This window comes from Callorhinus ursinus, unplaced genomic scaffold (genome assembly GCF_003265705.2).
Source record: "Callorhinus ursinus isolate GAN/ISIS: 27379988/994484 unplaced genomic scaffold, GSC_fseal_2.0 scaffold40, whole genome shotgun sequence".
Taxonomy (NCBI): Eukaryota; Metazoa; Chordata; class Mammalia; order Carnivora; family Otariidae; genus Callorhinus; species Callorhinus ursinus.
In genome coordinates this window covers 3,568,860-3,593,825 of record NW_027397102.1, presented here as the reverse complement: position 1 = coordinate 3,593,825, position 24,966 = coordinate 3,568,860, and the positions used below count along the sequence as shown (strand labels likewise).

At 37.0% G+C, this 24,966-nt stretch overlaps 1 protein-coding gene and 1 long non-coding RNA gene across 2 annotated transcripts in view; one reads left to right on the top strand and one right to left on the bottom strand.

The window, feature by feature from the left end:
- Nucleotides 1-15,457, bottom strand: part of LOC141370613 (uncharacterized) — a 204,168-nt gene extending 188,711 nt beyond the window's left edge. The window contains exons 1-2 of the long non-coding RNA XR_012374802.1: nt 15,267-15,457; nt 9,281-9,356 (exon numbers count right to left, since the gene is read on the bottom strand). This is a non-coding gene — a long non-coding RNA (uncharacterized lncRNA). The remainder of the gene's footprint in view (nt 1-9,280; nt 9,357-15,266) is intronic.
- TAF9B (TATA-box binding protein associated factor 9b) lies at nt 15,414-22,728 on the top strand. The gene is made up of 7 exons (XM_025881994.2): nt 15,414-15,522; nt 16,151-16,232; nt 16,764-16,900; nt 16,988-17,122; nt 17,944-18,019; nt 19,822-19,929; nt 20,777-22,728. Exons 1-7 carry the CDS (start codon nt 15,472-15,474, stop codon nt 20,935-20,937), a joined length of 750 nt encoding a protein of 249 aa, XP_025737779.1. The 5' UTR covers nt 15,414-15,471; the 3' UTR covers nt 20,938-22,728.
- Nucleotides 22,729-24,966: the final 2,238 nt, after the last annotated feature.

Here is a 24,966-nt window from a genome sequence, read left to right as displayed (position 1 = left end):
TCACACTCTCTCTCTCACTCTAAAATAAATAAAATCTTAAAAAAAAGAAATAACATGACAGAGATAAAGGGTTCAATAAACAAGATGAAAAACACACACTAGACAAACCATAAGAGACTCTTAATCATAGGAAACAAACTGAGGGTTACTGGAGGGGAGGGAGTGGGAGGATGGGGTAACTGGATGATGAACATTAAAGAGGGCACGTGAGGTAATGAACACTGGGTGTTACATAAGACTGATGAATCACTGAACTCTACCTCTGAAACTAATAATATATTCTATATTAATTAACTGAATTTAAATTAATTTTTTTAAAAGATGAGAAACACACTTGATGGAATGAACAGCAGGATGCAAGAAACAGAGGAAGAAATTAGTAACCTAGGAGACAGAGTAATGGAAAGTAATCAAGCTGAACAAGAGAGAAAAAGCAATTACACAACATGAAAATAGACAGGGAACTCAGTGACTCCATGAAACATAGGAGTCCCAGAAGAAAAAAGAGAAAGGGGCACAGAAAATTTATTCGAAGAAACGATAGCTGAAAACTTCCCTCATCTGGGGAGGGTAACATATCCAGATCCAGGAGGTACAAAGAACTCCCATCACAATCAACAAAAGCAGATGCACACCAAGACATACTGTAATGAATTAGCAAAATATAGTGATAAAGAAAAAAATTTAAAAGAGGAAGATAAAAGAAGACAGTGAGTTACAAAAGAAAACCCATAAGGCTAGCAAGGGATTTCTCAGCAGAAAATTTCCAAATCAGAAGAGAGTGGCATGATATAGTCAAAGTGCTGAGTGGGAAAAATCTGTAGCCAAGAATACTCTTCCAGCAAGGCTATCATTCAGAATAGAAAGAGAGACAAAGAGTTTCTCAGACAAACAAAAACGTAAGAAGTTCATGACTACTAATACAGCCCTGCAGGAAATATTAAAGGTGATTCTTTGAGTGGAAAGGAGAGAACAAAACTAACAGTATAAAGGTAGAAAACACAAAGGTAGTGAAAATGAATATTTCTATAAAAAAATCAGTCAAGGAACTCACAAAATAAAAGGATATAAAATATAACAACATATACCTAAAACGTAAGGAGGAGTAAAGAATGGGTTCAAACTTAAATGACCATCAACTTAATAGAGAGTGCTATATGCACAAAAGGTTATATACAAACCTAATGGTAACCATATATCAAAAACCACAAATAACTATGCAAATAAATCCAGAGAAAGAAATCCAACTATATCACCAAAGAAAATCAGCGAACTATAAAAGACAGAAAGGATCAGAGAAAATCTCCAGAAAGACAAGTAATAAAATGGCAATATACATACCTATTAATAATTACTTTGAATGTATATGGACTAAACACTCCAATCAAAAGACAGAGGGTGTCAGAATGGGTTAAAAAAACAAGGCCCATCTATATGCTGCCTACAAGAGACTCATTTTAGATGTAAAGACACCTTTAGATTTAGAAACATCACGCAAATGGATGTCAAAAGAAAGCGGGAGTAGCAAAGGTTATGTCTGACAAACTAGACTTTTTTGTACTTGTGTTGTTTTTATCCTGCTTTGGTGTCAGAGTAATATTGGCCTCACAGAATGATTTTGAGTGTGTTCCCTCTATTCTACTATTTATAAGATTTTGATAAAGATTGTAATTATTTTTTGAAATGTTTGACAGAATTCTCCAGTGAAACCAGGTAGTCTTGGGTTTTTTTGTGCTAGGAGATTTTTCAGTCCTAAGTCAACTTTCATTCTTGTTATTGGTAGAAGATGATTTCCCACTTCTTAGATTCAAGATTCATGATTCAATCTTGGTAATTTGTGCATTTTTAGGAATTACCTGGTTTTTTTCTAAGTTATCTGATTTGTTAGTATATAAATGTTTATAGTAATCTCTTATCTCACTATGTATTTCTGTGATATCTGTTGTAATGTTTTCTCTTCCATTTCTCATTTTGGTTTTTGAGCCTTCTTTCTTTTTTCCTCAGTTAATGTAGCTAAAGCATTGCCAAATTTGTTTATTTTTTGGAAAAACTGGTCCTTACTTTCAATGTTATGTTATTGTTTACTCTGGTCTCTATTTTTTTATTTCTGATTTTTCCTTGTTATTTCCTTCCTCTACTAAATTTCAGTTACCTTTCTTCTTTTTCTAGTTCCTTGTGGTGTAATGTTAAATTGTTTTTTTCTTTCTTTTTTTTTTTAAAGATTTTATTTTTATTTTGACAGAGAGATAGAGAGCACAAGTAAGCAGAGAGGCAGGCAGAGAGGGAGAAGCAGGCTCTCTGCTGAGCAGGGAGCCTGATGCGGGGCTTGATCCCAGGACCCCAGGATCATGACCTGAGCCAAAGGCAGCCGCTTAACCGACTGAGCCACCCAGGTGCCCCAAATTGTTTTTTTCTTAATACTAGCATTTATATCATAAATTTCACTCTAGCATCTACTTTTGCTGCACCCCATAGGTTTTGGAACATTATGTTTTCTTTTTCTTTTGTTTTGAGATGTATTTTGATTTGCCATTTGATTTCTTATTTGGCCTACTGCTTGTGCAGGAGTCTGTTTTTAGTATTTACATATTAAATATTTAGTATTTTAAAAAAGGGAAAGCTGTCATGAAAATTAAAAAGATAATGACGGGTCAAAAAAAAAGACAATTTGAGTCAGAGTTTATGTTACTTGAAGCTGAGGACAATCTAACCAATACAATTTCCACACATAGAGGAGGCAATCAGGTGTTTTAATTTGAATCAAAATGTAGTTTTTATGAGCTTATCTGCAAAAGTCTTCATCACACTTACAAAAGTTAAAAAATATATTATTACCTAGAGGTGAGTTAACAGTTTCTGGCAAATCTTGACTTCATTTGATGTTACAGTCATCTACTTTGAAGTGACAATGGAGTCTAACTGTATTATAAGCAAGTTGAATTATGCCCTCGAGAGCAAAACCAGAGGAATTCTGAGTAAAAGAATATGATTCTAACAGTTGAGTGATGAGAAGCAATTGCAGGAAAAAGAATAAGAAGTTTGTGTAATCTCGTTGGATGCTTGCTTTGTCAGTAATATTCTTCAATGCCAAGATTCAACCTAAATGTTGAATAATCATACATGATATTAAATTGCTTTGGTGAAGCTCCTTTCTTCTAACGGACTCATAATTTCTTTTAGGGATCATTAGATACTATCTCATTCATCTTTACTCCATCCTTATGATTATTCCTATTGTACAGATTGGTAAACTGATCTTTGTGTGGTCAACAGTAGTACCTGGTCTAAAACTATCCTTTGGCAAGAAGAAAAATAAACAAGCAAGGTTGTCTATTGCAGAATGAAAGCAATGATTCTAGCTGCCTGGAGTGGAACTAGAATCAGCAACGTAAAGGTAACAGGAGCCAGTTTCAGTTCACAATAGAAAAGTTTTCCTAACAAGTAAAGGTCCAAAAATGGAGTTGGCTGCTCCAAGGATTCTTGAATTTAACTTCTCATCATTACAAGTTTGAGAGCTACATCTGTCAGGAATGCAATAGAAAGGATTCTTCCATTGTTGTGATATCTAAAATTCTATGAAAGTTACAATTATATGATTCTACTCTCAAATACTGAGAGAAGCGACACTCTAGTGAATACTATGTGCAAAAAACGGGTAAAAAGGGCGCCTGGGTGGCTCAGTTGGTTAAGCGACTGCCTTCAGCTCAGGTCATGATCCTGAAGTCCCAGGATCGAGTCCCTCATCGGGTTCCCTGCTTGGCAGGGAGTCCGCTTCTCCCTCTGACCCTCCCCTCTCTCATGTGCTCTCTCTCTCAAATAAATAAATAAAATCTTTAAAAAAAACAGGTAAAAACTATTAAATAGCTAGACGTTACAGAAAATAAATTCCTGTTTCCTTAATAATCATGACTGTAGGCCCAAGAAGGTAATCTGGGCACCAGTTTTTCCACATATTATTTATCCTCTAAGCTAGCAATCCTATGAAAGGACCAGAGATGACCCTCCTACTGTCCTGGAAAAATGAAGAGATAGAAAGTTTTAGCACACCACTTGTAAGTGCTGCTGGCTGATGAGATAAGTGTAATATATTTATTTTTGAGAGTCTGAAATCAACATTGATTTATTTTACCACTGGAACCCTATTACACTCGTCTCTCTGGACTGCTCACTAACTCTCTCTCCCTCTCTGGCTTCTCTGTCAATCTTCTCAATGTTTAGTGTGTACCCACTTATTGTGTTTGGTGGCTGCATCACTGTTTGGCGGACAGCAGCTAAAATCAACCCTGGGTGGCCTGACTCCCAAAACAGTATCTACTCATTAGGCCAATAGTTCCTTGTCTATAACATTCTGTGGACCTGTTCTGGTAAGGGAGGATTTCTGAGTTCGTATTTACTTACTCATCAATCTGGGAACAACTATTCTCATTAATGTTCTTTACCTGCCCTATCCCATTTTTGTTGCTCTGTCTGTTTGTCTACATTCTACCTCCAATCATGTACTCTTCCAACCAAAAGCTATTATAAGGCAGTGAGGGAAATCTTAACATCATGACATGCCAAAGAACTCATTACATTATCCATTACAGCACTTACCACATTGTGTTTTGTTAGTATTCTTGTCTGTTTTTCTTCATTACACTGTGAAGTTCAGGGAAAGAACTGTGGCTTTATCTTCATATCCTCACTGCCTCATTCAGTGTTTGGCACAGAGTAAGTTTTCAATGCATAACTCGAATGAACAAAATTACCAAAATGCTCACTATCAATATGTTCAAAGTGAGTATACAATAATCTAGGCAATATAATTTTATATTTGATCAAGTCATTTGACCAAAACAATATGCCTGGAAAAAACACAATGCCTTTTTTTTTAACAAGAAGGATAGGGGCACCTGGGTGGCTCAGTCATTAAGTATCTGCCTTCGGCTCAGGTCATGATCCCAGGGTCCTGGGATCGAGCCCCACATCGGGCTCCCTGCTCAGCGGGAAGTCTGCTTCTCCCTCTCCCACTCCCCCTGCTTGTGTTCCTGCTCTCGCTATCTCTCTGTCAAATAAATAAAATCTTTAAAAAAAGGATAAACCTTTGCTCAGTTCTGTTTTACAAAGTTGCTTAGATACTTTAGTTTGTTTGATCACACTCTACGAGTGAGTTTGTTAAAAGTTGGCTAAGTCACATTGAGGTATTTTACTGTGAAAAACACTCACAAAGGCTAAGGATTACATAACCACTTATGGTTATAAAATACACGTACTTAGGTAAGTGGGTAAAATGCAAACTTCTAAATAACTTCAAACTTTGAAAACAAGAATGTTTATTGGGCACAGTCTGGAGATAAATTAGGAGTGTCAGCCGACTTGAGTGAAGGCTGGAAGCAAAAAGGATCCAAAATAATAATACAGATACAATAAGTCACAAAAAAATTATTCTATGCCTTTTTATTTTTATATTTTATGATTTTTTAAATGATAGCATCGTGTTTTATTGTTACAAAAGGAATGTGTGTTTATATGAAAAATTTAAATCCACCAATACAAAAACATAAGAATCACTTGTAGAACTATCATATAAAATAATTATAATTAGGGGCACCTGGGTGGCTCAGCTGGTTAAGTGTCTGCCTTTAGCTCAGATCATGATCTCAAGATCCTGGGATCGAGCCCCGCATCAGGCTCCCTGCTCAGTGGAAAGTCTGCTTCTCCCTCTCCCTCTGCCCCTCCCGCTCCTGCCTGTGCTCTCTCTCTGTCTCAGATAAACAAATAAAAATCTTTAAAAATAAAATAAATTAAAATAAAAAATAATTATAAATAGCAATTTGTTGATGGCCTTCTAGTCTTCTTTTGTTGAATCATATGAATAATTAAAAAAGTAATGGTATAACTAATTTGATTTAATAGCTGTATTAAGGGAAGGAGTTAAGATGGTGGCATAGTAGGAGGACCCTAGGCTCATCTCATCCCTCAAACACGACTCAATAACTATCCAATCATTCTAAATACCCCAGAAATCAACCTGAAGACTGACAGAACTAATTCCACAACTAAAGCAGGGGGGTGCCACACTGAAGAAGGTAGGAAGTGTAGAGATGTGGTTTGGAGAAGAAATGGATCACAGGTGATGTGGAGGGGAGAGAACCATGGTCATGGAGAAAGGCAAGAGAGGAACAAATGGGAATGCATAAGGAGAACACTTCCCCAAAGTCATTGGCTGGGAAAACGAGAGGCGCTGATTTTCGTGAGTTCTTGCAACCAGCGTGGCTTAAAGCCTGGAGTTTTAAAAGGTCAGTGGGCTTGGCTGAGGTAAAACCCTAAAGGTGCTGCTAGGTCATAAATCAGGCCTCAACAAGTACAAAAAGACTGAGATCAAAGCACTCATATTTTCTGACCACAACACTGTGTAACTTAAAGTCAACCACAAGAAAAAATCTAGAAAGGTCACAAATACATGGAAGTTAAACAACACGCAACTAAACAATGAATAAGTCAAACAGGAAATCAAAGAAATAAAAATACATGCAAAAAAGTGAAAATGAAAACATAGTGGTCCAAAACCTTTGGAATGCAGCAAAAGTGGTCCTAAGGGAACAGTATATAGTAATACAGCCCCACCTCAAACAGCAAGAAAAATCTCAAATACACAACCTAACCTTACACCTAAAGGAACTAGAAAAAGAATAACAAAAGAAGACTAAAGCTAACAGAAGAAGGGAAATAATAAAGATTACAACAGAAATAAATGATATAGAAACCAAAAAAAAAAAAAACAACCCACACACAATAGAACTGATCAATGAAGCCAGGAGTTGGTGCTTTAAAAAAACTGATAAACCCTAGCCAGACTCATCAAAAAGAAAAGGGAAAGGACAAAATAAATAAAATCACAAAGGAGACTAGAGAAATAACAAACACCACCACAAAAATAGAAACAACTATAAGAGAATATTATGAAAAACTATATGCCAACAAATTGGACAACCTGGAAGAAATAAATTCTTAGAAACATATAAACTACCAAAACTGAAACAGGATGAAATACAAAACATGAACAGACTGATAACCAGCAACGAAATTGAATCAGTAATCAAAAATCCCCCAACAAACAAAGTCCAGGGCCAGATGGCTTCACAGGTGAATTCTACCAAACTTTTAAAGAATACTTATTCTTCTCAAACTATTCCAAAAAAATGGAAATGAAAGGGAAACTACCAAATTCATTCTATGAGGGGAACATTACCGTTATACCAAATCCAGATAAAGACTCCACTACAAAACAGAACTACGGGACAATATCCCTAATGAGCATAGATGCAAAAATTCTCAACAAAATACTAGCCAATCAAATCCAACAATACATTAAAAGAATCATTCACCATTATCAAATGGGATTTATTTCTGGGCTGCATGCATAGTTTAATATTCACAAATCAATCAATGTGATACACCACATCAGTGAAAGAAAGGATAAGAACCATATGATCCCCTCAATAGATGCAGAAAGAACATTTCACGAAGTACAACATCCATTCATGATAAAAACTCTCAACAAAGTAGGTTTAGAGGGAATAGGCCTCAACATAATAAAGGCTATATATGAAAGACCCACAGCTAATGTCATCCTCCATGCAGAAAAACTGAGAGCTTTTCCTCTACAGTCAGGAACAAGACAGAGATGTCCACTCTCACCACTGTTACTTAACATAGTACTGGAAGTTCTAGCCACAGCAATCAGACAACACAAAGAAATAAAAGGCATCCGAATTGGCAAGGAAGAAGTCACTTTCACTATTTGTATAAGACATAATACTCTATATAAAAAACCTGAATGACTCCACCAAAAAATTGCTAGAACTGATACAAGAATTCAGCAATGTCACAGGTAACAAAATCAATATACAAAAATCTATTGCATTACTATCATAATTAAGGGGTCTATCCATCAAGAAGAACTAACAATTGTAAATATTTATGCCAGCTTGGAAGCACCTAAATATATACATCAATTAGTAATAAATATAAAGAAACTTATTGATATTAATACGATAATAGTAGGGGACTCTAACACCCCACATACATCAATGGACAGATCATCTAAGCAGAAAATCAACAAAGAAACAATGGCTTTGAATGACACACTGGACCAAATGGATTTAACAGATATATTCAGAACATTCCATCCTAAAACAGCAGAATACACATTCTTTTCAAGTACACATGGAACATTCCCCAGAATAGATCACATAGCAGCCACACAAAAAAGCCTCAACAAATTCAAGAATACTGAAGTCATACCAGGAACCTTTCCTACTACAAAACTATGAAACTAGAAGTCAATCACAAGAAAAAATCTGCAAAGACCACAAATACATGGAGGTTAAACAACATGCTACTAAAGAATGAACGGGTAAACCAGTAAATAAAAGAAGAAATAAAAAAAAATATGGAAATAAATGCAAAAATAAAAGAAAATGATTCAAACACAATAGTCCAAAACTTTTGGGATGCAGCAAAAGCAGTCATAAGAGGGAAGTATATAGCATTACAAGCCTACCTCAAGAAGCAAGAAAAATCTCAAATACACAACCTAAAGAAGCTAGAAAAAGAGCAAAAAAGATATCCTAAAACCAGCAGAAAGAAGGAAACAATAAAGATTAGAGCAGAAATAAATGATATGAAACTAAAAAAAAAATATGTTGATCAACAAAACCAGGAGCTGGTTCTCTGAAAAAAATCAATAAAATTTATAAACCTCTAGCCAGATGTATCAAGAAAAAAAGAAAGGATTCAAGTAAATAAAATAACAAATGAGAGAGGAGAAATAATACCACAGAAACACAAACAATCATAAGAGATTATTATGAAAAACTATATGCCAACAAATTGGACAACCTGGAAGAAATGGATAAATTCTGAGAAACTTAAACTACCAAAACTGAAACAGGAAGAAACAGAAAATTTGATAAGACCAGTAAACCAGCCAAGAAATTGAGTCAGTAATCAAAAAAAAAAAAAACCCAACAAACAAAAGATGGCTTCACAGGCAAATTCTACCACGCATTTAAAGAAGAGTTAATACCTATTCTTCTCAAACCATTCCAAAAAATGAAAAAGGAACAAAAACTGCCAAATTCATTCTATGAGACCAGCATTACCCTGACACCAAAACCAAATAAAGACACAACTAAAAAAAATGTACAGGCCAATATTCCTGATGAACATGGATGCAAAAATTCTCAACAAAATACTAGCAAGATGAATTCAACAATACATTAAAAAAATCACTCACCACAATCAAATGAGACATCCATGGATTGTAGGGAGGTTCAATATTTGCAAATCAATCAATGTGATACAACCCATCACTAAAAGAAAGGATAAGAACCATATGATCATTTCAAAACAAAGCATTTGACAAAGTACAACATCCATGCATGATAAAAACCTTCAACAAAGTAGGTCTAGAGAGAACTTACTTCAGTATAATAAAGGCCATAAACAAAAAACCCACAGCTAATATCATCCTCAATGGGGAAAAACTGTGAGCCTTTCACTATGGTCAGGAACCAGACAAGGATGTCCACTCTCAGCACTTTTATTTAACATAGTACTGGAAGTCCTAGTCACAGCAATCAGACAACAGTAAGAAATAGAAGGCATCTAAATCAGTTAGAAAGAAGTAAACTTGCACTATTTGCAGATGACATGATACTATACATAGAAAACCTGGAAGACTCTACCAAAAACCTGCTAGAACTGATATACAAATTAAGTAAATTTGCAGGATGCAAAATCAATGTACAGAAATCTGTTGCATTTCTACACACCAATAATGAAGTTGCAGAAAAAGAAATTAAGAAAACAATCCCATGTACAATTGCACCCAAAATAACAAGATACCTAGGAATAAACCTAACCAAAGAGGTGAAAGAGGCAAAACATTGATAAAAGAAACTGATAACAACACAAAGAAATGGAAAGGCATTCCATGCTCATGGACTAGAAGAAGCAATAATGTTAAAATGTCCATACTACCCAAAGCAATCTACAGATCTACAGATCTAATGCAATCCATATCAAAATAGCAAGAGAATTTTTCACAGAACTAGAGCAAATAATCCTAATATTTGTATGGAACCACAAAAGACCCCAAATAGCCAAAGCAATCTTGAGAAGGGGAAAAAAAAACAAAGCTGGATGTATCAAGCTCCCAGATTTCAAATTATACTACAAAGCTATAGTGCTATAGTATTCAAAAAGTATGACACTGGCACAAAAACAGACACATGGATCAATGAACTAGAATAGGGAACCCAGAAATAAACCCACTTATATGGTCAATATTCAATGACAAAGGAGGCAAGAATGTACAATGGGGAAAAGACCATCTCTTTTCAATAAAAGGTGTTGAGAAAACCAGACAAAAACATGCAAAAGAATGAAAGTAGAACACTTTTTACGTCATATACAAATATAAACCAAATATATTAAAGACCTGAAACCATAAAACTCCTAAAAGAAAATATAGGCGGTAAACTCCTGGACATCAGTCTTGGCAATATTTTTCTGGATCTGTCTGCTCAGGCAAAGTAAACAAAAGCAAAAATAAACAATTGGTACTAGATCAAACTAAAAAGTTTTGGCACAGCAAAACAAGCCATCAACAAAACAAAGGCGATCTGCTAAATGGAAAAAGATATTTGCCAATAATATATCTGATAATGGGTTAATATACAAAATATATAAAGAAATCATACAACCCAAGGCACCTGGGTGGTGCCATCTGTTAAGCATCCAACTCTTGGTTTCAGCTCAGCTCATGATCTCAGGGTCATAAGATTGAGCACTGCATCAGGCTCTGCACTCAGTGGGGAGTCTGCTTGAGATATTTTCTCTCTCTGAAATAAATAAAACTTTAAAAGGTAAGAATTCATATAACTCAATGTCAAAAAACAATCACATTAAAAAATATATACCACGGGGAAAACAGTTTCCTCAAAAAATTAAAGATAGAGGGGCCCCTGGGGGGCTCAGTTGTTAAGCATCTGCCTTTGGCTTGGGTCATGATCCCAGGGTCCTGAGATTGAGCCCTGCATCGGGCTCCCTGCTCTGTGGGGGGCCTGCTTCTCCCTCTGCCACTCCCCCTGCTTGTGTTCCCTCTCTCGCTGTGTCTCTCTCTGTCAAATAAATAAATAAAATCTTTAAAAAAAAATTAAAAATAGAAACACCATATGAGCCAACAATTCCATTTCTGGGTTTTTATCCAAAGAAAACAAAAACACTAATTCAAAAAGATGTATATGTCCCTGTTTACTGCAGCATTATTTATGGTAGCCATGATAAGGAAGCAATCTAATGTTCATCAATAGATAAATGGATAAAGAAGATATAGTATATATATATACAATAGACTATTATTCAGCCATAAACAAGAGTGAAGTCTTGCCATTTGTGACAACATGGATGGACCTAGAGAGTATTATGCTAAGTAAAATAAGACAGAGAAAGACAATTGCCATATAATTTCACTTACATGTGGAATATTAAAAAACAAAACAAACAAAATAGAAACAGACTCATAAATACAGAGTACAAATTGGTGGTTGCCAGAGGGGAGGGGTTGGGGGGGATGAGCAAAATAAGTGAAGAGGATTAAGAGGTACAAACTTCCAGCACAAAATAAATAACTGGGATGTAAAGTACAGCATAGGGATATAGCCAATAATATAATAACTATGTATGATAACAGATGGTAACTAGATTTGTCATGTTGATCATTTCATAATGTATATAAATATCTAATCACTGCATTGGGATACCTGAAACTAATATAATATTGTATGTCAACTATACCTTAATTTTAAAAATACTATAAAAAAATCAAAGAATATTTTTGGGGGTGAGGGGCAGAGGAAGAGGGAGAAAGAGAATCTTATGCAGGCTCCACACCCAGTGCAGAACCCGATGCAGGACTTGATCTCACAACCCTGAGATCAGGGCCGAAGCTGAAATCAAAAGTCAGACACTCAACTGACTGAGCCACCTAGGTGCCCCAAAACAAAAGAATATTGATATCTTGTCCAAATACAAACTATACTTTGCTCATCTACGCTCATATTCAAGCATAGATGTAAAGTTTGACATATTCTATTCAGTCTATAAACTTTGTACCAAAGAAAATGAAAAGATCTTATCTGCTAAGTGTACATACATCTTATACACAACACTGTTAAAAAAAAAAAAAGGAATGTGATTTCTTACTTGGGCTATTGAAGCTTTCAGAATGAAGTTTTGTACACTTTTAAGTTTTCTCAAAATGTGTAAAAGCACCTCGTGAGATTTTTTACTGTACTGAAATGGAAGGAATAATCTCCATAAAACATGTGCCTTACAGGATAGCTATCATTGTTACTGCCCATAGAAAAGGTGTTAAAATGTTGGCCTGCTGTAAACTTGCTTTCAAAATGCAGGACAAGAAAAATGTCCTTTAATTTGTAAATACACTGAGGATGAGAATGGTGAAAGGATTACAGTTAAACAAAGATGTATATGCTGTCTCTCCAAAACCGCTTGATGATCTTTGAACAGGCCATATGGAGACTAGAAAAGAATTAACTGACCGTGCCCAAGTTACCTGATGTTATGTGTAGGCTACAACAAAAACTCATACAGAAACTCATACAGTTTTTGGAAATAAGACTACCTCAGAACAACAACAAAAACTCATCAGAAAGTCACCCAAGTTAAACAGGACTCTCGTTTCTTTACTAAAATTTTAACTTATTTGGAATCCAACTTCAATTTCACAAGTTGAAACTACCTCTGCGCTTTAAAGCCTTTTTCCCTCAGGGGAAAAAAAGGTTTAATTTATGATGACATCTAACATGCTTTGGAATGTTAAAAAAATGATGAACGTTTTAGTCATGGACGGCCTAGATGCAAAGGGCCTAACTGACTGACAAATAGGTGGTCTACCAAGACAAGCCTCTAGTGAATAGACATTTCTGGAGAACTGAAAACTAACTCCTACAAACCTGCTATTCCTAGTAAGTAATACTTAGGAATATTACATCCTCAAACACTTTTTTTGAAAGGACATTTAGGATGATGTCACCACACTGGACTGACACCGAGAATCAGTCTAATGTGGGCTTGATAAGACCAGAGATGCATATCAAAGTGAATATTATGTTAGACTATATTCAGTTTTACCACTACATAAAAGAAAACAAGGATGTCCTAATGGCTGCAGGCAGTTCAGAGAAATATTATTGGAAAAGAAACAGAAAGAGTAAAAATATCTTACTGTACCATAGAGCCAAAAGAAACATTTCACTGTTATTTTTTACTAAATATGGGCAACAGATATGTCTAACTTGTCATACATATTATATTTACATTCTCCTTTTTAAAAGTCTTACATTTATGTATATTAAGAATATACACTACAACCTATAAAATTTAAATATTCAAGAATTAAAATAAATTGCTGTAACAGGGGACAGAAATATGAAAAACACTGTCATATTTTCTCACACAAAGTATTTACTTAGTCCTACTATTAATACTAATTGTTTAACTGTTAACTAGTCCTATTGTTTTGTTTAAATAATAGCATGTAACAGAAAATACAGGAAAACAATTTTAAATAAACATCTACTTTCATATTTTTATATTAAAATAACACTTTTGCACAATTATTTAGTATGTATTAAAAGTCTTTTCATCTAGTATAGCTGTGTCCTGTGTTGGCGCTCTAAAGGTTGGTCACCCCAACGGTACAATACCATTTGGATGGGGGAACAAAATATAAAAAAGGTAATATTTGTTAATTATATAGACAAGAAACTGGTAAACTGTGGTGCCTTCTGTGAAAGATAAATTAGTAGGTGGAATAAGCCAGAGAGGGTTTCTTTTTCTTATTTTTTAAACGTATTTTTAGAACTTTGTACCTTGTGCATGTACTACCTAGTCCAAAGGGAGAAAATCATTATTAGTCTTACACAGTGATTGCTCAGAGTGAGCTGAGAAAGGTGCTTGCATTTCCCACTGGAAACGTGTTAAGAACACATAGTTCTTCGGGGACATGCTGAAAATTCAAGATGGCTGCCTGGTGGATGACTGATTCAGATGAGCCTGATGAGGTAAGCTGGTGCCCAAAACTGAAGGGCCTGCTAACCCCCACAAATCAGTATGAATTTGTTTTGTGAAGGAAGCCATTAGAGGGTTTTAAAGAAAGGAATATAATTATGTGATTTATGACTAAGAGATCCCTTTGGTTGTGTGAAGAATGTGGGGTAGCCCTGTTGCGAGGACCTATTTCTGTAGTCTTGGTGAGTATGGATGTTTGGGTTTAGACTGTTCACGTGGTAGCACTGAATAAGGATGTGGAGGCACATTTAGACATGGTGCGACTTTGGGAAGTGGCCCTGATAAGACCTGCTATAGATTGTGGATTGTGGATTGTGGGGAGAGGGGTGCATAACATGGATAACTGCTGTTTCTGGGCTGGGTAGCTCAGAGTGCCTCTTTCTGGGATGGAGAACACTAGGGCATTGGTAGATTGTGGAGGAATAAGAAAGAGTTCTCTTTGGGACACTTTAAGCCAGAGATGGTTAACTGATCCATGTTTTTTTTGAAAGTCACTCAGGTTATTGCGTGGAAACTGGGGAGGGGAGGGCATCTGTGAGGCAAAGTGACAGCCCTGGGTGGGCCTCAGCAGGGACAGAGAGGAAACTACTCAGGGACAAGGCTGGAGGGGCTCCAGCAGAGAATCTTGCAGGCCCGCAAAGGCTTTAAGCTTTTCATCAGTAGGAAATGGGCGACAATGACAGGGCTTTGAGCATGATGAGAGTTGACCAAAGGCCTGCTGTGTGGAGAGCAGGCTATAGGGTAGAGTTGCCAGATTTAGCAAATAAAAATACAGAATGCCAAGTTAAATTTAAATGTGAGATCAACCACAAATAATTTCGTAGACAAGTATAGTCCATGTAGTATTGGGGATATACTTTAGCTAAAAATGTATTCGTCGTTGATCTGACAAATTTAACTGTTATTTACCCAGGCAACCCTATCACAGGAGCAGGTGGAGGGAGCCCTTGCGGGCATTGCAGGGAAATGGAAGGGGCCAGAGTAGCAGCAGGTAAAGTGTGAAGAGGGGTCCCAGAAAAGACAAGGGTGACCCATTTGGTACATTTTACCGGGGAACAGCTCTATGAAGACGAGCTTCTTGGCTCTTCCAAGTGTTGGCCGAGGGTTCCTCAGGGAAGACTTACCCGTCTCTTCCAAACCTCCCGAGCCCGCGGCTGGCTCCACTGCTAGCCCTGCTGCCCTCCGACTCCACGGCGTTGAGCAGTAGCTGAAAAGCAACAGCCCGCGGGGCCGCGCTCTAACCCCGCCTTCCGCACCCCGCAGGGGTGGAGCCTGAGCGAGGAGCCAGCTAGCAGCCCTCTCTCCCCGGATGACGAGCGGCAGGATAACATGGAGTCCGGCAAGATGGCGCCTCCCAAGAACGCTCCGAGAGATGCCTTGGTAAGTGCGAAGGATGAGAGGCGGGGCATGAAGCTCGGCGCGGCTGGCGTCTTGGGAGGCAGGCCCTGGCGGAGGGCCTCCGGACGGGCTCGCGTACCCGCTTCAGCCCAATCGGGGCGGCCAGAAGGAGTGGGATACGGGGGTGCCCTGGACCCCAGGGCGTTTCTCCCGCAACCCTGGCAGCCCCACTAGGGGGAGGCTTGCGGCCCGCCAGAGTGCGGAGTCCAGTCACCCGGCTTTGTCTCCTGGGCCTTGGGCCCCATACGCTTTGTCGTCTCGCCAGGTCTGTGAGCCCTGACTCTCGCGTCCAGAGTACTGATGCTAGCTTCCCCCATCGCCACATCCGAAAATGACAACCAGCTGTAGCCTCCCCTAGCTTTCCCGATGGGAAAGCCAACCCGGGCCTTTTTCTTCTCTCTTTGCCCCCGCCAAAAAATAAAGTTTTCAGGAGAGATTACGACGGCTTTTGGTGTGATCCCGACACTCACTTGAGAGGAAAAGTGTATGAGTACAAGTCTGGGGCCCAGAGAAGGGGGAACTTTTATCATAAATATAAATACTACCTTTGGTCCAGTCTTGATTTCCAGTACCTAGATTATGCATCTGGCGTTTTTATTCAAATCCACAGGTGATGGCACAAATCCTGAAGGATATGGGAATTACGGAGTATGAACCAAGGGTTATAAATCAAATGTTGGAATTTGCTTTCCGTAAGTTAACAAAACACCAAAAACTTGCCTAACTTGTGAATCTGAAAACATTGTTTTATTGTAAGAACATTTTCAACTAAACTGCTTGAACAGTTACTATCATAGAATTCAGCCTAAAGCAGTAAAAAGGGAGCTCAAGCTAAGGGGACAGTAGTATTTATACTGTGGTATCTGTTTAAAATTGGCCATGCAAATAGGACAATCATAGAACCAAAATTCATAAACTTTCTAGAAGTTAGTAGAACCTCCCATTAAGAAAAGTGACCGTGGGCGCCTGGGTGGCTCAGTTGGTTAAGCGACTGCCTTCGGCTCAGGTCATGATCCTGGAGTCCCGGGATCGAGTCCCACATCGGGCTCCCTGCTCAGCAGGGAGTCTGCTTCTCCCTCTGACCCTCTTCCCTCTCGTGCTTTCTATCTCTCATTCTCTCTCTCTCAGATAAATAAATAAAATCTTAAAAAAAAAAAGAAAAAAAGAAAAGTGACCGTAACCATTAAGTTGTTTTCATGTTTAATAATGTTTTGTTCTTAAAGGATATGTGACTACAATTCTGGACGATGCAAAAATTTATTCAAGCCATGCTAAGAAACCTAATGTTGATGCAGATGATGTGAGACTGGCAATCCAGTGTCGCGCTGATCAGTCTTTTACTTCTCCTCCTCCGAGAGATGTGAGCAAACTTATCTGAAGTTCATTTTACATAAAATTTTCTTAGATTGTAGTTCTAATAAGGATTTTTCTTTTTTTTTTTTTTTAGTTTTTACTGGATATTGCAAGGCAGAAAAATCAAACCCCTTTACCACTGATTAAGCCATACGCAGGACCCAGACTGCCACCTGACAGATACTGCTTAACAGCTCCAAACTATAGGCTGAAGTCCTTAATTAAAAAGGTAAGAATCTGTGGTCAGCTTAGTTTTTTAAAAAGGTGAGATGTGTTAGGGGAAATTTGTAAAAAGCAAATTCCTGTAGATAGATTAGTAGGTTAAAGACTAAGATAATTTACTAGGATTTTTTAAATTTATAGCCTTGAAAATACCATCTCTGCAATTAGCTAGTATGTTAAAATACAAAATATAAGATCCAACATTGTTAGAACAAAAAGGAACTTTAGTGTTCATCTAACTCAACAATTAATTTTCACACCAAGGAACTGATCCTCAATTCATCTATGGAATTAGTAGCAAAGCTGGGACTGATTCCCAGGTCTCATAACTCCCACTATTTACATTTTATCATTTTTTGTGGCACCTTAAAACAGAGTAAATGGTATACCATCAGGAATTGGACTCAATTTCTGAAATATGACCTAAGGCTCCCCCACCACTGAAAAAGTTCTCCCCACATTCAGCTAGCTGCCTTTGTTGTCTGAAATTCTGCTGTAAGAGTATCTTTCTTTTTAGGTTAAGATACTGACTAGTTAAGATTGAAAATCATGAAGATGTTAGCTGTTATCCCCAAATAAGACTCTACCCTAAACTTAAATACTATATACAATTTTATATTATGTGTACTCATATCCTTTGTATAGATATATGTTTTGTTTATACTATATATGCTTGTGAAGACCCTAGTGTAAATGTTGGATTTAGAACACTAATGGAACAGAAACAGGACATTCTTGCCATGGGTTACCATTAATAATTCATTCCTGGTAAGTGTAAGGGTCAGATCTGAACAATATTAAAATTAATAAGTTTTTTAAATCCCCTAGGGACCTAACCAGGGAAGACTAGTACCACGGTTAAGTGTTGGTGCTGTTAGTAGCAGACCTTCCACTCCTACTGTAGGTAAGTGAGAGAATGAAATGACTTTTCTGTCTGGTAAAGAAGTGCCTCGGCACTTCATTTTGAACTATAATCCAAGTCAAAAGCTGAGTCAGAAATTCCCAAATGTGTGTTGCCATTGATAACATTTGCTCGTCCTCTAGTAAAACTATAAACATTATTTTATCAGATTTCAAAATGAGAAAGCCACAAGGAGTATCTTATCCCAAATGAGTATAGAATTGGACGTTACCCAGCATTGTTGTTGGTATAAACTAGGCACCATAAAGTTTAAGCTGTGTTCTTTCTGCCTTCTATACAAATCAAGTTGCCAAACACTCATGGCAGTAGCCTGCTTATTATCGGAAATAAATTTCTGGGTAAACTGGCAAAAGAATGCAACCAAAAGAAGTTTAAAATGTACAAAAAGTTGCAAAAACTGAAACTCCATACTTACTTAAATGTTAGCAAATCCTTATGGTAATGGCCAAGAAAACATCTACCTATTGTGAATTTCGACAAAATACCTAATACTGTTTCATTAAGCTTCATCAGATTCTTTGAACCGACCCTTAATACATCAGAAAACTTGCCTAGGAATGAAGATATGTTAGAGTAAGGCCCCACCTCCTGAGTTGGGGAGAGAAAGCACTAAAACCAAATTCCTGGGTACCTTTGAGCTTTCTTCCCCCATTCAGGCTTTCTTCCTCTTTGTCCCTAGGGAGGATAGTTGTAGTTTTTTCAGCAACTCTTCCCTGGGCACACTGCTGGTTCCGAGGAAAGGGATATATGGAAAGCCTGCACCCCCAAAGGAAAAACTAGGAACAGACGTGTTGCCATAAATTTTTTGAGAGCTATAGCTATAATGTCAGTATATGTCTTTTTGAGTCTTGCGAAATTTATACATTAAGCAAAAATTTGTGGAGTGCCCATTAGGAATAAGGCACAAAAACCATATGCTCGTTAAGGATAAAAGTCTCAGACAAGGCTTGTAATTTAGTGAACGAGATAAGACACTAATAAAGGCTCTCATACTATGGCAAGGGAATTTCAGAGGCAGGCAATGACTTCTAAGCAAATCAAGTTTTATAAAATGGGGTGGTATTTGAGTTGTACCTGGAATAATGGGCAGAATTAAGATGGGGGGTTTAGACTAAATTATCTACAACATCCCTTTCTGAAAAAGTACCTGGGTATAGAATAGGAATATGACTTTTGCACCCACCTGGGCACCCTAAGAGGGTCTATTTGATAGGCTTTTGTTAGATGCATGTTGACTTAGCTTCACAAGCCTAGTAGACATTTTCTAATTCTCAGTAAGTGACGGAGATTGAAAATGCCACCCAAAATAAGGAATAGCAAACTTGGGTCTTTATTCTGCTAGCTCATTTAGACACTCAATTTCACAACTTCATGTAGCTAAAATTCAGAGTCAGATGCTATTTGAAGAGCTTTACAGAGATTATTTTAATTTTCACAAGAATCCCATGTAATAGGTACTGTTGTCCCATTGGACAGGTGAGAAAACTGAAGTACTAAAAGATTAAATTTAAACTTGCCCAAGGACTTTCAGCTAGTACATGATAAAGCCCAGATTCAAACTCAAGAAGGTAGGCTCCAGAGCCTACATTCTTTACCACTGTACTATCCTGAATTTTTAGCATCTGAACTATTGAGCTTGTACTTTGCTTATTTCTGATGATTTTTTTCCTCACCTTTCATTAGTTCCCTGTGCTTTGAAGGTAGTTTCTGTTAAGCTAAGGAGTGCAGAATATGAACCCATATGAAGTCCTATAACTAACATGGTCTGTTAATTACAACCACAGCAGCCCCGCAAACGTCTGTCCCAAATAAAGTTGCACCTCCAGTGTCAGTGACAAGCCAAAGATTTACGGTGCAGATTCCACCTTCTCAGTCCACACCTGTCAAATCAGGTAACATGATGGGCGGGGGTGGGGGGGCCTCAAGTGGTTCTTTTTAGAAGTTTTTTTGAATTTTAAAATTTGTGAATAATTTGTGATTATAGAACAGTTTGTATTCCTATAGCAAGAGTTGTTTTAGTATCATACCAGGAAGGTGGCAGTAATGCTGCAAATCAGGGTTCTTCAGAAGGGTCTATGAGCCCACTAAAATTGTGTGAGATTTTACATATATGTAATGTTTTGGGAGGGAGAGTATTCAGTATGACCATCAGATTCTCAAACACCACTGAATTAAAAGAAGCTGAGGTCCACAAATCAAAGGCATCTTCAGGGAAAAGCAAGGGGTAAAGCTCAAGGAAATAATACAACTTGTACATCAAATAATTATACCTTCACTCACTTCATGGAAGGGTACATATGAAGTTGGGATAATATGTAAGTAGAATTCTGTTACAGCATAGTTTATTACTGCATGTATTTCAATTTTACATCTTCTGACATCTAACTGTACACAGTAAACTACTTATATAAGGGAAATGTGATTCCTGACCCTGAACATGTGCCTTTAGTATGTTCCATGAGTCCAGTGCACTGCTTCCCATGGCTAGGTACTACCTAAAATTTTAGGTGGTTAAGTTAAAACAAAATAAAACAAAAAAACAGAATTTTAATGTTGTACTAGATACTAGTTTAAGTACTTTAAAGTACTAAAAAATTTTATTCAACTCTTAATGTAGCATGAATACCAAAGTTTCTTCTATGATGTAGTTGCAATTCATGCTATTAAATTATTAGAATTTTATTTAGCCTTGTTGAATATTGGGTAATTCAGTTTGAGGGTGTCTTCTCCTCTTTACAGTTCCTGCAACAACTGCAGTTCAAAATGTTCTGATTAATCCTTCAATAATTGGGCCCAAAAATATTCTTATTACCACCAACATGGTTTCATCACAGAACATGGCCAATGAATCAAACCCATTGAAGAGAAAACACGAAGATGATGATAATGATACTATGTAAGGAATACAATCAAGATGTATTTCAAACTTGTAGTTGGTTTGGAGCCCATTATACTGAACTAGAATATTCTCTATCTTCTCAAGTTTTATCTTAGAAAACTTAAATGTAGCTGCAGTATTTTTCACAGTAGTTTAAATGAATTTTTTTCTTAAAACAGGTATCTTAGGTAAGCATACCAATGTTTTTTCATTAGGCTGCAAGTAAAAAAGTATTTGTTTCTGAATATTTTGATTAATGTTGAATTCTACCATGACAATTTTATATTTGGAAGCAGTTTTCTGCCATATATCACTGACAGCACTTAAGTTTCAAGTTTCTACAGCCTCATCAGTGGACTAATCTTTAATAGCGTAATTTCTAACCTACATTTAAATACTACTTTCTTTTATAAGGTAAAATAGTCACAATTTTTGTTTTCACCAACTTTTCTGACCAAATCTCTAACTTTAGGAAGTAGTTTTTGGAAAGGATGGATTTAAAGGGATTCTAAATTTGGAGTGTATTTGTTTCTTGGTGATCCCTAACCTCCCATGTCCTCAACCCATTTCTAGATCCCATTCATTTTCTGTACCACCTCTTCCCCACAGGCTCAAGTTTCTCCCAATACTCCTAATTTTAGAAGGCCAAAACTCGAGTTTAAAAACATGTAATTCCTGATAATACAGTTCAGTGTCATTTTCCTGTTTTTAAAACCTGCTTTACACGCCTGAAAGTTTGCTTTGCTGTTTTTCTCTCCATACCAGAGCACTTGAGTTTTATCCATTGCCTTTCATGCTGAGCTTTTACTCTCCTTTTGACACGTAGTTTGGGGTCAGTTACGGTCTTATATTCCAAGTCGATAATGCCACCATATTTCACATTTCTAAATTTAACAGAGATGCTATAGTTTAAGATCTGCCTTGATAAGTGTATTTACACTGTACCGAGGCAAAAACCACTGAAGAGCAAGTGTTTTTTTTTTCCCTTTCTACCACATACATATATGCTATGATCACTACGGCTTGAACCCTGCTGGATATCATAGATGGGATCAGACCTTAAAATTCTCTAATGGTTTTCCTTCCTCTAGAAGGCCAACAACAAAAACAAGTTGGTGTAATGTGACCTGCACTTATGTGTACTGTGCATAGGTTTCCCAGTAATGTTGCTAAATACCTGTCCCTATTTTCCATTTATACACGTTTAAACATCTTGGTGGGAAAGATTCAAAGCTTTCAAAAATATAAATAGGCTTGTTTTTAAGTAAGTCTGACACACTCAATATAGGAATTTTGCAGAATTTTCTAAAATAAATTTTCATGTCATAATTTAGAACTTATAGCCAAGGATCCTCAAAACTTGTAACACAAGAAAGTTTCATGTTAGGATGGTGCTTGATACATTGAAGAGAAAGAGTTCAGTGACAGAGACTTGTCTCATCACCATTTGAGTGTTTTTGAATATTAGGAAAAAGGTAGTATCAAACTTACAAAAACGGATCTGATCACCATAGGAGAAAAATGTTCATTATATAGCATAGGATATCATTACTTGAATGTTCTCAGGGAAGCAGCATGTCAAAAAGCCTAGGTTCTAGTCCTGGCTCCATCATTTACCAACTATGTGACCTTACTTCACCTCTGAGCCTAGTTCTCAGTAATAGGAAAATAACACCGACCCTGCCTACCTCACAGGGATGTTGTGAGGGTTTAATTAGCATATGTGAAAATTCCTTCGAAATTGTAAAATGGTTTATAACTAAGAAATTGTTAATGTATTTGTTCCAAGATTATTAATAAAAAATTGAATTTACCATTTATCTTTCAATTTTGATTTAAGGGATTCAAGGAAGATGAACAAGACCCAGTAATTCTGAGGCCCAAAAAGCAATTAAGACTTAATGGGTGACTTAATTATAAATCAGGGAATTGCTTGCTTTTATTTGGAATCAGCACGTGACTCATAGTAAAGCAAAAATAAAAATGAATATGGGTTTAAATCTGTTAAAACACATGCTGTCTTTGGTAGGAATTTGTACATATAACTGAGGCAACTTGCTAGGTCAGCCAGTTGCAGAACTCCCTTCCCTAATTATGTCTACCTAATATAGCTTCTAGAATGACTTAAGGCAGCTCTTGTCCTCCAGCTTCCTGGTGGAATTTTTTAAGAGGTACTCATGGTAAATGTGGTGGGGACACTGTGGTCCCAAATTCTTCCTTTTACAAGTAGGAAACAAATGTTTTTGATCTGAGTATGAATACAGGAATACAACCAGTATGTGGGGAAAAGAGAAAACAATGCACACTAATCCTAAGGAGTCCAGAGTGAGGGAAGTACTCAAGAGAGTTACAAAAGACAACACTAATCAGAACAGCAGGTACAAAGCAGTGTGTAATATACTACCATATATATTTTAATTCATATGTATACACACACATGAAAATATGCTTTTTATATGCATTAAGTAAGCTCTAGACCAAAGGAAACCAGTCTTAGGGTGGCTGTTTCTAAAGAGGCAAACTGGTAGCTAGGGGACTGAGGTAGAAAGGGGTCTTCTCATTTTAGACCCCTTTTTGACATTTGTATCATGTGCTAGAGGGAAGCTTTGGATATAAAAAGGAAAACAAGGGAAACAGGCAACACTGAGCTTAACAGACTGAATCAGTTTATGACACAAAGATTTTAATTTCTCTGTACAGGCATACACATCTATCATCTGGAGGTTAAAACTGAATTTGCTACACTTATGCCTAACTCCTCGCAATATTTTATCAGTAATTCATAATTCTGTATTAAATCAGGAAGCACATCCTCGTACTATTCTAGTTTCTACGCTCACAAGTTGTTATATGTTATCTTCCTCAACTAGGTTGTAAATTCCTTCAGAACCTAATACTCTTAGATTTCCTCCATTATGTCCTAAGCATATCGCAGGTACTCAAATATTTGGCTATTTGTGTTTCCCCATTCATTTTCTGGATTAATGACCCAAATAAATGGGGAATGATCCTAGCAGCAGAGTCTAGTAGAAAGTACTTAAAAGGTACAATCAGAGATTGATGGATGGATGAACTGGCAGTGGTAGAGTCTAAGTGCTAGGTTTATGGGTGTTTATACAATTCTTTTAATCCCTCTGTGCATAATAAAATAATTGGGGGAAAGGTAATCAGTAGGGGGGAGAAAGTGATCAGTACGCTAGAGTTCTAGCCAGGCTGTGACATTAATTTGCTGGATCTCTGGGTAGCACCTCTGGGCCTCCTCTACAAAAAGAATAGACTAGAATTCCTGCTTCTCATACCAGGGTACAGTGTACCATTAGAGGTATGCAGAAACACGGTACATTTTAAAATTACAACTATGGGGACAGTATTAATTAAAATGCAAATGAATTTTTAAAAATTCAAGCCTTCAAAATAGGTTTAAAGCAACCATTAACTCTGGAAAGAATAGCAGAAAATCAAATAATCCTAGGCTAAAAGCAGCATTTGTGGGAGTTGAGGCACAATTAAAAAGCAGCCTTTGGAATCAGACAAACCTGGACTTGAATCCCTGCTGTGGCCTAGTAGCTCTGTGATCCTCCAGGAGTTTTTATTTCTCTTCATAAAGGTGAAATATATATCTAAGTATGTAAAATGCCCAGCAGAGAAATTCTGATTAAACATGGCCTTTTCAAATCACATGCTTACCTCTGCTCACTCACAAAACTCCATTAAAATGGCAGGAAAGAGAAAGGAAGGGAAAGGTACAAGGACAATAAATGAAATCAGAATGACATTAGAATCACTTCAGAGGAGGTAAAAGGAATCCCCAACAGGGTTACCCCAAAGGGATTTCTACGGAAAGAAATCCCAAAGCAACAGCTACACAGCAAACCTAGAAAGCAGCCAGGGCAAACTGGAGTGGTAGCACAGAGGACTCCAGGAGGGATTATCTCTAAAAATGAACACACTGGGAATGAATTGGGTGACAAGTACATAAAAAAAAAAAAAACTTTCAAAACTTACTAACTCCAAAGAAAATAAAGAGGTGCATAATAGAATCATAGTGTAC

Excerpts from the sequence above, each read along its gene's own strand:
- TAF9B (XM_025881994.2), top strand. The coding sequence starts at position 15,472 with ATGGAGTCCGGCAAGATGGCGCCTCCCAAGAACGCTCCGAGAGATGCC. Across the intron at positions 16,901-16,987 it reads CTTCTCCTCCTCCGAGAGAT|TTTTTACTGGATATTGCAAG; the intron begins GTGAGCAAACTT and ends TTTTTTTTTTAG. Across the intron at positions 19,930-20,776 it reads GTCCACACCTGTCAAATCAG|TTCCTGCAACAACTGCAGTT; the intron begins GTAACATGATGG and ends TCCTCTTTACAG.